At 37.1% G+C, this 14,672-nt stretch overlaps 1 protein-coding gene across 3 annotated transcripts; it reads left to right on the forward strand.

Annotated features, from left to right (window-relative positions):
- The first annotated feature begins 6,939 nt into the window (after window positions 1-6,939).
- Window positions 6,940-14,109, forward strand: LOC108454039 (cell division protein FtsZ homolog 2-1, chloroplastic-like). Of its 3 annotated transcripts, none has more exons than XM_053018888.1 (8): window positions 6,940-7,171; window positions 7,425-8,181; window positions 8,948-9,247; window positions 10,273-10,363; window positions 10,804-10,928; window positions 12,314-12,406; window positions 13,638-13,703; window positions 13,779-14,109. In XM_053018888.1, the coding sequence occupies exons 2-8, from the start codon at window positions 7,534-7,536 to the stop codon at window positions 13,905-13,907; spliced, it is 1,452 nt and encodes a 483-aa protein (XP_052874848.1). In that variant the 5' UTR covers window positions 6,940-7,171; window positions 7,425-7,533; the 3' UTR covers window positions 13,908-14,109. The 3 variants fall into 3 exon arrangements, with proteins under 3 accessions (XP_052874848.1, XP_017607826.1, XP_052874849.1); XM_017752337.2 differs by having other exon boundaries at window positions 6,940-7,136; XM_053018889.1 differs by having other exon boundaries at window positions 7,135-7,287.
- The last annotated feature ends 563 nt before the right edge of the window (window positions 14,110-14,672 follow it).

The raw sequence follows: 14,672 nt of genomic DNA on the forward strand, positions 1-14,672 counted from the left end.
TGAGTCTTTAATTATTTATCGAAATAGGCCGAAAACGGGGAAATCGCGTTCACGTCAGAGCGTAGTCAGGGTATTTGCCAGTAAAACGCGTCCCTGAGAAAGCGCTTTGTCCACATCAGTAGAAAACGCTTCCCTAAGGATTCGATTTGTGCTGATGTTGACAAAGCGCTTCCTCAGAGACGCGTTTTGCCCGTATTTTTCAAACGTAAAAAATTTGACCGTTGGGTCCCCAACGGTAAAAAAAAAACTATAAAACCCCACTCCCCTTGATTTTTTACACAAAAAAGTCCTCCTATCCAAATTCTCTCAAATTCTCTCAAATTCTTCCAAAAATTCTCTCATATTCTCTCAAATTTTCTCAAAGCTATCTTTAATTTTTGCAAAAAAGCTCTATTTAAATTTTTTTTTGAATTAGTTGTATTTTAAATTAAATTTTTGCAATGGAAAAAGAATTAATTCGTCTCGATAATAAACACATCTCCGTCGATCAAATGACAATGGTAAGTGATAATTTTAATATTTCAATAGTATTTAATATTTTTTTAATTTATGCAATTTTAATTAATTTTTCAATACAATTTAATATTTTTTTCATTTATACAATTTTAATTTTAATTTTATAATTTTTTATAATAGTCTGTAGATCGGGTGTTGCAATGCTATATTCGTAATATGTCTGGTCTTCCATCACCGTTGATAGAGGGTTACCTGCGGGACGCGGGTTTTTGGCATGTGGCCACGATAGGCCGGGGGTGCAAGTTGGACCCGAAACTAATCAGTGCGTTGATAGAGAGGTGGAGACCCGAGATGCACACTTTCCATCTTCCATACAGAGAGTGTACTATCACTTTGAAAGACGTGGAGTTGCAATTGGGATTGCAGGTAGATGGGTCTGTGATTCTTTGGGTGCGCTTATTCTACTGATTGGGGCGCCATATGTTACGAGTTTTTGGGTGCTATTCCGGACAATATTAACGGAGGTCAGATCGAGATGGGCTGGTTACGAGACACATTTTCGGAGCCAGATAATGATTTGACTGAACTATAAAAAGTACGATATGCTTGGGCATACATTCTTGAGATGATCGGAGGTTATCTAATGCCAGACTTGTCACAAAACTACGTACATCTGATATGACTGCTGAAACTCGTTGATTTTAGAGCAACTGGTGAACTTAATTGGGGGTCTGTTGTGTTAGCAACATTGTACCGGGAAATGTACGGGGCGACGCGACCGAACAAAGCCAAAATAGGAGGTTGCCTATCACTACTGCAATCATGGGCACGATTTCGCTTTCCATTTTTACGTCCTCGAGTGGACTAGCCATATACATTCCCACTTATAACGAGGTAAATTTTAAATTAGATTTTACAATTATTACGTAGATTTAAAATATAATTGTTTGCTAAAAATTTATTTAATTAGGTGGAACCATTCGACGAGTTATGTTGGAATACCTACATCTCTTGAAAATATACGGCTTCTATTAGACCAACGGTTGGAAGTACAAGTAAGTTTTAAATGAAATATATATAGATAATAAAATACTCGTTTCTTATTTAGTATTTAATATTTAGTATTTGGTATTTAGTATTTAGTATTTAGTATCTAGTATTATTTATACAACTAATATTTTTATTCTATTAATATAGTTTCAATGGACACCATACGAGGATCCGAAAATTCGGGCAGTAATTCCGGATGAATTATTTCAAAATCCGAACATTTGCCACGTGAAGGTCCCATTGGTCAACTATGCTATCGTAGAGATGCACCAGTCAGATCGAGTATTCCGACAATTTGGCTTCCGACAACCGATTCCCGTGGCACCTGAGGTGCTCGATGATGAGCACAAAATGGACTTACGATAATTACATACGGATTGGCCGAGATTCCACTCAGCATATATCGAAATGTGAGAGAATCGGTATGATTATATACCTATTCGGGAACTGATCATCGTTCCTGAGTTAGCGTGCGTACCAGAATACACGCCATGGTTTAAGATCTATGGGAAGCCATATTTACTGTCTGAAGAAGAGAGGCGACGGCAAATTCGTGTCCAAAGGGAACAACGAGGCCCTTTAAATCCAAGAAGAAGGGATAACGACCCGGGCCCATCAACAATGCCCATACAATCAGCTGGCCCATCAATAGCCCCACACAGTCACCGGGCCCAACAATTTAACCGACGACACCCATATCACAGCCTATTCAGATTATGCCAGGTGCGTATCCTAACCCTTATATATATCCTAACCCTTATATGCTTCCTTTTTCCAGTCCTGTGGTAGGTTGGAATGCATGGCCCGGTTTATCTCCGTTCCCAATTACTCCGAATCAACCGTCAATCTATAGGCTGCCGTCGCACGAGGCGCCGTCAGGGAGCTCTTCTTTTTACCAATCCCCATCACCTTATAAGATTCAAACACCTTCGCCGTGGGTGATGCAAACACCTCCGCAATCATTATTCTATCAAGGTGGCTCATCCTCCCAACACCCACAGCTAGATCTCCAGTCGGATGAACCACAATCCCCGCCGGAGCAACCAGAACCCTCTTCGGAACCTGAACCAATGAGGAATCCAACGCGTAACCGTCGACGACCCCCATGTGGCATTGATTCCGATCGGCACCAACATTGATTTTTTTAATATACTTGTATAAACTTTTTTATATTCTTTCATTTAATAAAATAAAAGTTGTTTTTAGTATTTTAATTATAATTTACTCTTTTATATTTGTAATAAAATAAAAGTTGTTTTTAGTATTTTAATTATAATTTACTCTTTTATATTTGTAATAAAATAAAAGTTGTTTTGAATAAGGAAATATTTTTAATGTTTTCCATCATTTTAATAAAATGAAAATAATGCAACATAATTTTATTACAATAACTATCAGCTATTCCGATTTGGACATGATCGAGTTGTATGGCCTGGGTTCCTACACCATCCGCACAACTTGTGTTGATTGGTTGTTTCTCGAATATTCATATTGTTATCTATTTTAGTCGATCAAGGTCGACCATTTGGTTTACGACTCAAATCTCTATTCGGTAACAACTTAAACAGAGCAAGCGACACAGACGGCTATTTACGTTCATCTGGGACCGGTGGGAATACATGTCTACACACGATGTACATGTATTCTATTTTGTACACTTCGTCAACATAGCTCATGGGATCCAGACGGAGATTCTGACAAGCTACAATTACATGAACGCATGGATAACGAAGTGCGTCAAACCTCCCACAGTCGCAGGTCCTATTTGTCAAGTGTACACGATATTGCCCGCCAACAAGACCTTAGTTCGGTCTGTCAAACTCCATCACACGAAACCATAGGTTGTCGCGATCGTGACACATTGTGTGCATGGTGTTGGCTCGTACCTTCACCTTGTTAATTTCTTACAATACCTTCGCGCATCATACTTGGCCTCCTTGCATTTCACCTTTATACCTCGCTGCTCGCTTCAGAAATAGTACTGCTAAACGAAAATACGTCTCTTGCACAACCGATGTTATCAGCAAATGACGCGTTCCTTTTAGAACAAAATTCATACATTCAGCCAAGCTCGAGGTCATTTGACCATATCGTAGGTCACCGTCGTATGCTTGTGTCCACTGTTCGAAAGGTATGTTACAGAGGTAGTCATGGCCTTCTTCATTAACTGAATGCAAAACCGTCAACATCTCATGAAAACGGTCCTTATTTATCTCATACCATGTGAATATAAGATGATAGTAAAAATTACATACCACTTTTCCATTCAGAATAAATTGAATATTACAAAAGAAATTATATTAGTAAAGATTAAATACCCATATTGGTCACTTGTTGTCGTTCACTTGTAGATCGAAATTGTCCGTAATAGTTTGATGCAACGTGCCTTAGGCAATATCGATGGTGTGTGTGATGCCATAAGCTACCTTGACGCTCAATTGAGGCTAGTATTCTGGTGCCCCGATCCGATATAATACAGATATCAAGTTGGGGGCAGACATGCCTCCTTAGCCTAGAAAGAAAGAATTCCCAAACATCAGCTGACTCTCCCGGTGTTATTGCAAACGCAATTGGAAGGGTTTTCCCATTGCCATCTTGTACCATAGCTAGCAGTAGTCGATGGGTATATCTACCATACATAAATGTACTGTCAATTTGTACCAACGCCTTGCAGTATAGAAATACGTCTCGGCATTGCTTAAAGCTCCAGAACAGACGCTTGAACACTTGGTATCCACGGAGTAATCAGTCGTTGTAGTAGCAGGTGCCGTTTCAAGGTCTGTTATGCAACCTGGGACATATCTCTCCAGCACCTGACACCACTGCCACACTTCATTATATGAAGGATCCCACCCACCATGCATATTTTCCAATGCCTTTTGCTTAGCTATCCAAGCCTTGCGGTAAGAGGACGTGTACTTCAATTGGCTACGAATATTGGCAATTAAGACCGGCACTGAAGTCTTGGGATCTGCCTTCACCGTCGGTAGTATTAAGTCAGCTAACATATCTGAATCCATCTTTGGATGATCTTATGAAACACCTGTAAACAAAGTACGTTAAATAATGCAACATTACGTAATAACAATATTATTCAGAAACCCTAGAAGTTTAGTGAAACTGTACCGCCAACACATGTATGTGGACCTTTGAACTTTTTAATCTCCTACAATCTTGTCTTTTTCCTCAATGAGGCCATAATTTTCTATGAACATGTGTTGTCTTTCACTACACACTTAGCCTCAAACTTATCAGTTTTGGATTTAACCACGTTGTAATTAACCCCGTCCATGATGCTATGCTGTTTCAATGCACCAAGAAAACTATCTTTATTAGAAAATACCTTACCAACTTCCAGTTTACCCAAATCCAAAAATAAACTTGTACGGTCACGCCTTCTGTGTGGTACATCTGTAAACTCTAACGCATCATCTTGAGATAGTTCGACATTATGCATGTGGGCTGGAGGCGAGTACGCCTTGAATCATGGATCTTCTTCTTCTTCATCTGAACCACCTTCAACATCTTCAGGTACGGTTGGAGTAGGCTCCGGTTCAAAAAATAATGCAACTTCTGCACCATTGGGCTTGGGCTCTCGAGGTGGATCCACATCGGACTCATCATCCGACCCACCATCATCTGTAACGAACGAAGTTCCCTTGCTGGTAGACGTCGTTGGGAGTAAATAGTCCCTTCTTGTGGACGTTTCATAACGTCCCCAATCAGATGTTGATTGCCAATTATTAGTAGTTGATGTCGTTCCCCAGTATGTATTTCCAGTATCAAATGTCGACCCACCGAGGTGCATGTCCCATGCACTAACGGAGTCTCGGCCAGGGGTTATGTATTCCATATTGTTACAAAACACGGACGCTTCCATGTTTTGCCACCCACTAGCAGAGTCTCGGGCAGAGGTTGTGTATTTCTCTTGAAAAACAGTAGATGTTGAAGTCGTAAATACATCATTTCGCGATACAAATTGTACATATAACTCGAGGTTGGGTGATCCATTAACAATATGAGTCTCTACTATTGCCTCCAAGCTAAAGGACCTTTGATGTCGAATGAGTCATATCTCACGGGATCAACCGAAGCACAAAATCGATACTTAATAGACAAAACTTTTATTGGAGTCATTTCGAAGATTTTACGCCTAATTCTTTTTCGAAGTTCTGTCAAATCTATGTTTTGATAAAAACTAGTCGCGCTGTGTTCTCCGATTAAAAAACAACACCGTTCTCGGTGTCATGGACCTCACCATCATAGTAAATAACAGCACTAATACGTTCACTCATCTTTAGTTTTTATTCTATTTTAACCTCAGTTTCTCTTGTTGTAACTTATGCAGCCTGAGAATGAAATTTGGCTTATTTACAATCTAAAGCCAAATAGGAACTACTGTAGAAAAAGAGCGTCCATGTGGGAGCTTTTCTCAGTAATTTTTCTGAAAGTGCATACTGCATGAAGCGTTTTTGACATTATTTGTTCAGAAAGGTCATCTCACAATTATTTTTTCAGATACCACTGTATCAAAAGAGCGTCTACGTGAGAGCTTTTTTCAGTACTTTTGCTGACAGTGCATCCTGCTTAAAGTATTTTTTACACTACTTTTTCAGAAACGTCTTCTCAAAAGTATTTTTTCAGATACCACTATAGAAAAAAAACGTCCACGTGGGAGCATTTTTCAGTAATTTTGCTGACAGTGCATCCTGCTTGAAGCGTTTTGGATACTATTTCTTCAGAAACTTCTTCTTAAAATTTTTTTTCCAGATACTACTAAATAAAAAAAAACCAAAAATTTATTTTAAATACACTAATACATAATTTATATTGCATATATTTTTTTCCAAAACCCTAAACACAAATTTAATTACTTAACCCTAAACTCGAATTTAATTAATTTTTTAATTAATATTTAATTTAATTAATTAATTTTACACCCTAATTTAATTAATTAAACCCTTACAAAAACCATAAACCTTAAAAAAACCTAACCTTAACCCTAACCAACCCTAACCCACCCTAACCCTAACCCTAAAAAACCCTAATCCCAACAGATGAAAAACACGGGCAAAGCGCGTCCCTGAGGAAGCGCTTTGTCCACATCAGCACAAATCGCGTCCTCAGGGAAGCGTTTTCTGTTGATGTAGACAAAGCGCTTCCTCAGGGACGCGTTTTGCTGGCACATACCCTGACTTCGCGCTGACGTGGACGCGATTTCCCCGTTTTCGACCTATTTCGGTAAATAATTAAAAAATCGGCCCATTTCCGTAAAAAAAGTTGGAAATGGGCCTTTATTGGTAAAATACCCGTTTCTTTATCATTTAAATTTTAAGGGCTGTTTTTTTTTTAAATTCTATTATCTTGAATATTAAGAGTAATTAAAAAAAATCTTAATCTTAAATATACTTGGAGAATCTAAAAGCACTCCTAACCTAACCGTCAATTAGATAATTTCCATTTTTATTTTGATAGACAAACAAAACAACCTGACAAGGAAATCACATAGCTAAAGCCAAAAACAGTTTCAAGCGTTGTAAATCAACGCACCTTCTCCCCATTTCAACTCCCTTTTCTGCTTGGCACCCAAATGCCTTTAGGGAACCTTGCCGTTTCTGCATGTCATCCAGGTGAGGTCTTTTCATTTCCTCTCTCTTTATCACCCGTATGCCATTTCCTCTTTCCTTTTTTTATTATCATTATTTGAATTTGTTTCGGCAACTATTTGATGTTAGACTTCACATTTTAGACGGTCTTTGTGCATTTATTCTGCGTTTTGAGGTTTATTTTTAACTTCGATTTTAAGTTGGCATTGACTCCGCCAATTATATTCTGCTTTAGCTAAAGGATTATGTTTTGCTTTTTTACTCCCTAATTTTTTTTAATATGATTTTGATTTTATTATGTGTTTTGTGCAGATATAAAAAATGACTGTGCTACTTGAAATTTAAGCTATTTAGGACACTAAACTTTTTGCGTTGTCTCTCGTAGCTTAAGTAAGTTTGATTTTCTAGTGCTGCCCTTAAAATGGCGACTGCTACATTTCCTTATTTTACACCTTCGGATAGTAGATCAATGGGGGTACTTAATGTTCTAGGAGGGAGAGTGTTAATGGAGAATCCTTTAGGGAGATTTAGCTGCCTTAAAATATATGAGGGAAAAAGTGGGTTTTCTAGTGCCAGCCAAAAGTCTACCATGCCAAGTTTTAGATGTTCTGCCGACGCTCGCAGTATCAGTCACTACCAAAATAAAGATCCTTTTCTGAATCTGCATCCTGAAGTTTCAATGCTTAGAGGTGAAGGGAACAATACAGTAACCAACCCAAGAAAGGATAGCTCTAGTGGAACTGTTATTGAAAGCGTAGGAGACATGTCTGGTTCAAGTAACTATAATGAAGCTAAGATCAAAGTCATCGGTGTTGGAGGTGGTGGTTCAAACGCGGTTAATCGCATGATTGAGAGCGCAATGAAGGGTGTAGAGTTCTGGATTGTTAACACTGATGTTCAAGCCATGAAAATGTCACCTGTCTTTCCTAAGCACCGCTTGCAAATTGGTCTGGAGCTAACTAGGGGTCTTGGTGCTGGTGGGAACCCAGAGATTGGTATGAATGCTGCCAAAGAAAGCAAGGAGTCAATAGAAGAGGCCCTTTATGGTTCTGATATGGTATTTGTTACTGTAAGTATGCCTCCATCTACAATTTTAATCATTCCAGTAGAATTGAGGTTATTACGTTTTACACTTACTAATCTGATTTAACGAGTGTCTTAGGTGTAAACTGTTTATTTTATGAAAAAATGTATTACAATTAGTAACAGAAAGTTGAGCAAAATATACCATACAAGAAAAATAGTTATGTTCTGTTTACTATTATTAACTAGATTAGTTAAAGAATGTTGTCAAGGTAAATATTTCAATTTTCCTATTTATAGTTAATATTCATTGATCTAATGATAAACACAACTCATCTGGCTACCTATACATGGTTTATTGTATATCCCTTCCCATCAAATCGAATGGTTTCAGAGTTATATACAAAGTCTTTGTGTCCAGAAATGGTAAAATTTATGTACTATTTCTGCAACAAGGAGCTCATCTTGTTACTATGCGCTAAGCATCAGATATGTATTAATAGTCATTTAAGTTAAAAATCCATAGTTCTTTTTCTTTATATTTGATCATACTGTTTCCTGGAGTTTGATTAATCTTTTAATTGATGATTCATGAACTATTTTACTTCATGATTCATCTTTGCCATTGATACTTTTGTTCATTAAATTGCCAGTGGCAAAATGTTTTTGTGCTGGTACTGTTGCGCTTGGTGTTTGATATATTGATATTTAGCAAGTTAGAAATAGGATCAGATCATTGAATCATGGTTTTCTTTTATCTTCTGCTATCTTCCTTTAACATTTTACCTAGGACTTCAAGTTTGCATTTGCAGGCTGGAATGGGCGGTGGAACTGGAACTGGTGGAGCTCCTGTAATTGCAGGGGTTGCAAAGTCAATGGGTATATTGACTGTTGGTATTGTCACTACCCCTTTTTCTTTTGAGGGAAGAAGGAGAGTTGTTCAAGCACAGGAAGGAATTGCAGCTCTAAGAGAAAATGTTGACACATTAATTGTTATTCCAAATGACAAGTTGTTGACTGCAGTTTCCTCGTCTACTCCAGTAACAGAAGCATTTAATCTGGCTGATGATATTCTTCGACAAGGTGTTCGTGGTATCTCTGATATAATTACGGTATGGGATTCTTCCAGAAACTATCACAAAACCCTCTAATCCGAGTTTCATAATTGTCTTAATATCCAAATATTTAGACGAAAGAAACATAACTGTAATGTCATTTCCTTTCTTTCTCCTTGCATGGTCCTTGAAAATTGATACTGCCCTTCCAATTTTATTGATGATCTTATGGGAATTTGTTGTGATATACTACAAACAACTATAGGATTTGCAAGGTTTTCAGAACCAAACTGGTGGTCAAATTGGTCAAGCCATTGGTTCGCCGGTCCAACCAGTCCGTCTAGTTTGATTAAATAAATCATTAAAAATTCATAAAAAATAAATTAATATTTAAAAATAAAAAAAAATCTGGTTCAACCGAGTTTTTTGCCTGGTTCAACCGGTCCCTACTAATTCTTGGGTCAACTGGTCGAATGCCTTTCTCCAGACTGATACCTCGATCAACCACTTCGATCGGCCGGTCCGGTCCAGTCCAGTCCAGTTCAAACAACTATGTTGCGCATCTTAAATTCGCCTCATTTATTAGATGGCAAGGATAAACTAATATAGTTTGGTGATGCTTTTCTATCTCATTTCCCCCCTTCCAATATGAAGTTTCTGGTTCATAGGCTTTGGGTGGTTAAACTGGTGTGTCCTTTTATACCCTTTATCCATATGATACTTGATGGGTGCACTTTTCGTTGAAATATCTTGAGCCTTTGCTCTGGTAAATAACATCTATTATTCAATAACGAGCATGATCTTTATGCTAAATATACCTGCATTTTCCAACGTTCATATGATATCAGACAAAGTTGTAGCAAGTGTCTCTGTATGTTAGAGAGTCCAGATACCTTTGGTCATTGATCTGCTAAATCTACTGATATCAGGGTTCTGGATGGAACCTTGGAGCCTGTAAAAATCAGTATATTTTCACAACTACTATTCGTATGTGTAATGTTTGGGCTGCATAAACATAGAAGTATTATGAGCTTTGGACTGTACCTCTGCAGTCTAATTGATTTTGAGTTTCCTGATTGCAGATTCCAGGGCTAGTGAATGTGGATTTTGCTGATGTGAGAACTATAATGGCAAATGCTGGTTCTTCACTGATGGGAATAGGAACTGCAACTGGTAATTCAAAGATTTCAGCTTGTTTGTCTTATCACACATATGCTCCTACTCCTTTCTGAGCAAAATGATATAAGCATGAAGTGGGGAAAAAGAGCATACCTTGATGCAAGAACCTGACCGACCATCCTGTTACATTTTCCTCACCTATGTTTTGGAAATGCCAAAGATGGCACATATTGGACAATATTTTTCTCCGAAGACAATGTGTCACTTTGAATGCATGAAGTTTTTACCTCTTCTTTTCTTTTGCTCTCTGACAAAAATAGAAGTGATGGTAGCTTGTCCATTTTCTTTCCTTTTACCTTTTATTGTGAAAGAAACTAATTTTTACATGGCAGATGGACTTTGATCTCTTCTCTTCATGATGCTTTAGTTTATTAATTGGTAATGCAGAATTTTAAATTGTCTTCTATTGACAAGTCACTTTGTCTGCTTTGTAGGTAAAACAAGGGCAAGAGATGCTGCACTCAATGCCATCCAATCACCTTTGTTAGATATTGGCATAGAAAGGGCTACTGGAATTGTCTGGAACATAACTGGTGGAAGTGATTTAACCTTGTTTGAGGTAACCCTCTGTCTCTAACTCCTTCAGTGTAGCAGTGGTGGCTGGGTGGCTAATTGGACACTGAACCTACTACCTATCTATTTTTTTTCTATATTTTGTGCCCAATATTGCTGGTTATATGTGAGTGGAGCCCTTGCAGGTAAGAGGAGTTATTGAAGCCTGAGCAGTCCCACCCTCTATGATAATGGGCTACTCCTTTATAGGGAGAAGCAATTGTTGGAAATGTCGCACCTTCAGCCTCTGATTGCTTCAGAAATATGTTTGAATTAACGCTTGAGTTCATTGTGGCCTTGTGTTTTCATGACTGGCCCTTGAGCTGCTAGTATTTCTCGATGATAACATGTAAAAGCGATGTGTTATCCAAGTGCTATCTATTGAAGTAAAGGGAGGCTTATGAAAGGGCTCCCACTTGATTTATTAATAGAAACATTTATTTATAGAGGTAAAAATAGATGATTACATTTAAAATAGAAATAAGATAAAATAATAATTTAAAACAAGGATAAAGATAAAACAAATTCATTTGAATATTTCAAATCCTAAGGTTATGTTATTATGCCCCGTAAGATTGATGGTCAATAGAGCTACAATCTAGGATTGATGATGACAAAAAGAATGTGGACAGCTGATGGGAAAAAAGGTGGATTTTGTCACTGAGAGAGCTGTGATGGCGGGCTCTTGTGAGTTATGGCAGCTAACTGAATCGAGACTATTGTGATTTTGGAGACTGCATTGTGATGTAGTATTGTGAGTTGTGGTTGGTGTATCCAAGATGTGGTTTGACATCCATTAGGCAAGGTCCATCAACCGTCTACCAATATAGTCGGGGCATGAACCTCACAACTTTGAACTAGTAGACAGGAGCCGATGATTGGTTGTTGATAAAGAAAGCTGATCACTTGGCTTTAGTGAACGAGAGTTGGCATTGTTCCAGCCAAGGATTATGCTCATTTGAGCGAAAGGGTAGAAAAACCCATATAGGCCAGGATTAAGAATCATGTCGCTGGACAAAAGACTCTAATACCATACCGAAGTAAAGAGAGGCTTATGAAATGGCTCCACTTAATTTGTTAATAGAAACCTCTATTTATAGAGGTAAAAACTGATTATTACGTTTAGAATAGATTATTTGAATCTTTCAAATATTAAGATTACATTATTGCTATCTACATCATATGTATAATATTTTAAGACATTTAGCAATTGCTCACAGCAACTTTAATCATCACACTCCGCACCAATAACCAGAATAGTCTTCAAAGTGATTGAAATATTATACTGCATAGACCTTGGTTATCTTGAATGTTCCTCTTGTTCTAGATTTCGCCTTCATGTTTCATTTCTCTTCTCATATGCGTCATGTGACATCTGATAATTTTCTGTAGGTTAATGCTGCCGCTGAGGTAATATATGATCTTGTGGATCCAGCTGCCAATTTAATATTTGGAGCAGTGATAGATCCATCTATTAGTGGCCAAGTAAGTTCATGCTTATTTTAACTTATTCCAAAATTCAAGACTCAGAAACAGTCAACAGCTTGTCTGTATTATGATCACCATGCTTAGAATAGGCTTACTAACTGTAGTTCTTAGTCAAGCATGTGTGCTAATTAACAGTGATTCAATGAATTAAGCATTCTGAAAGGTAGGATTAAAACCTGGCAAGAGGACTTTATGGATGATCTTACTGTTTAGGCTACATGTTGGTAGGATAATTGATTCCTTGCTTTTGTGCTTGTCCATATCAATACCAGCAAAGTATCCCAAGCATCTCTAACAATGAGACCATAGGATCTCATCTTAGCTTCCTGGAAGTTTATTTAGGGTGGGTTCTTCATTATGTTTCAAAAGTGCTTTTTTGGAGCTAAAAGCACTTTTGGCATGCAATAAAGAATAATGTGTTTTTGAAAAGTACTTTTGAACTCAAAGACAAAAGCTAAATTTGCGTCTGGAAAATGCACTTTTAGATTCGAATAACATTTTCAATCCTCATTTATAATCCAACATATCTTGTAATATTTATATTAAGTACACAATTATTTTCCTATTGAAATGCATTTCAAATATATAACGTCATATGTTTGAATTTGTAATAATTATTTTAGCATTTAAATTAAAATTTTAAAAACAATTTGTATTAATTGCTTAAAGAATATTTAAAATTTATATTTCATAGAGTGAGTATTTGGTACACTGGCAGTGTACAAAATATTTTCCCTCATATTATTTCTTATATTTTATTGAAATATCATAAAATTAATGAAATTTAACATCATTTAAATACATATTTTTTACTTTACAACATCATGTTTAAAATAGACATTTTCTTTATGGAAAACATTTTTGACAACAATACTAAACACTTCAAAAGCAATACGAAATTTTTTAAAAGCACTTCTTTGCAATACTTTTCAAAAGCAATGAAGAATAAGTTAAAGTGAATATTCGAAGTTATGTAGAATAAGTTCAAAATCAGCTTAAGAATACACATTGACTTCAAAGCAGACTGTTCATTGATGATGAAAGCCATATTAGGCTGGTCACCTCTGTTGGTTCCTCATTAGGATAATTAAATGAAGCATGTTGATGGCAAAAAAAAAAAAAGACACATTTTTGCATGTTTGCACAGACTAGCAAGACCTGCAACATTCATTGTCGTCAATATGAATCATTAATTTGATGGAAAACATCGTTTTGGGTCTTTATTTAGGTAAGTATAACTCTAATCGCCACGGGATTTAAACGTCAAGAAGAAAGCGAAGAGAGGCCCCCTCAGGTACTGCTCTCCCCTACCCCCCTCTCTCACTGTCTCGCATTGGCCAATTCATACAGGATTCTCATTAAAATGCAGGCGAGTCAGGTAGCACAGGGAGATACTGGTCTTGGAACTAACCGGTGGCTGTCTTTTGGTGAAGGCAGTTCTGTTGATGTCCCGGAGTTCCTGAAGAAGAAAGGGCGGTCACGCCATCCGAGAGCTTGATGGTTCTTTTGCATAATGTCTCAACTCAATCTGAGATTCCTGCTCTCCTTGATAAGTAGAGTATATTTCTGATTAGGTTAGAGCAGAAGTTGCTTGTGTTGAGTAAACTTGAGTAGCTTGTACATAGTGCCTTTGGTGAGAAAGTAAAGATGAGATTATTCAGTGTTTTCTTTTTATCCAATGGTGAAGTTAATTTTGTCAATATGATCCTATAATGGTCGTCAGATTTTAGTATAATAATGCAGCGAAATGCAACACGATAACAACGCATGACCTATACATGTTGTCACACCAATTTCACAAATGTATAATAAAAAGCTTTAGAAGTAGCAAATTACAAACACCCTACTATTGCCAAGGAATGCAACTAAACCATGTCATTCACAAATACCGCAATTCATTTAATCAATTATAATTTGAAATCATGTTATGTGAAGTTCATTACTGTCTATAAATGCTTACCGCCCATTCAATTGTAACGGAAAGTTTTACAGGTGAAATGCTATCCATTTTGGTGGATTCTATTTTAAGAAATTTCAGATTTTATTCATATGAATATAACTTTTAAAATGGAATTCATACTTTCAAAACCAAACCTTATACAACAGTCCAACATTTGTGACCCTTCCCCTAACTTAAAGCTAGCTCTTCTTTATGCAAATGAAAATTCATGTTCCAGGAAAAAACTAAAACAGCTGGTAGGCATCTACCATGAATCAGCTGGCTTGCCCAAACAAGCAGATTTGACGAGACAAGATGGCTAAG

Source organism: Gossypium arboreum, chromosome 9 (genome assembly GCF_025698485.1).
Source record: "Gossypium arboreum isolate Shixiya-1 chromosome 9, ASM2569848v2, whole genome shotgun sequence".
NCBI classification, from domain to species: domain Eukaryota; kingdom Viridiplantae; phylum Streptophyta; class Magnoliopsida; order Malvales; family Malvaceae; genus Gossypium; species Gossypium arboreum.

What these genes read in the sequence shown, in the direction of transcription:
- LOC108454039 (XM_053018888.1), top strand. Translation starts at nt 7,534, where the DNA reads ATGGCGACTGCTACATTTCCTTATTTTACACCTTCGGATAGTAGATCA. An exon ending in CTGATATGGTATTTGTTACT is followed by an intron (nt 8,182 to 8,947) that starts GTAAGTATGCCT and finishes TTGCATTTGCAG; the next exon opens with GCTGGAATGGGCGGTGGAAC. An exon ending in GGGAATAGGAACTGCAACTG is followed by an intron (nt 10,364 to 10,803) that starts GTAATTCAAAGA and finishes TCTGCTTTGTAG; the next exon opens with GTAAAACAAGGGCAAGAGAT.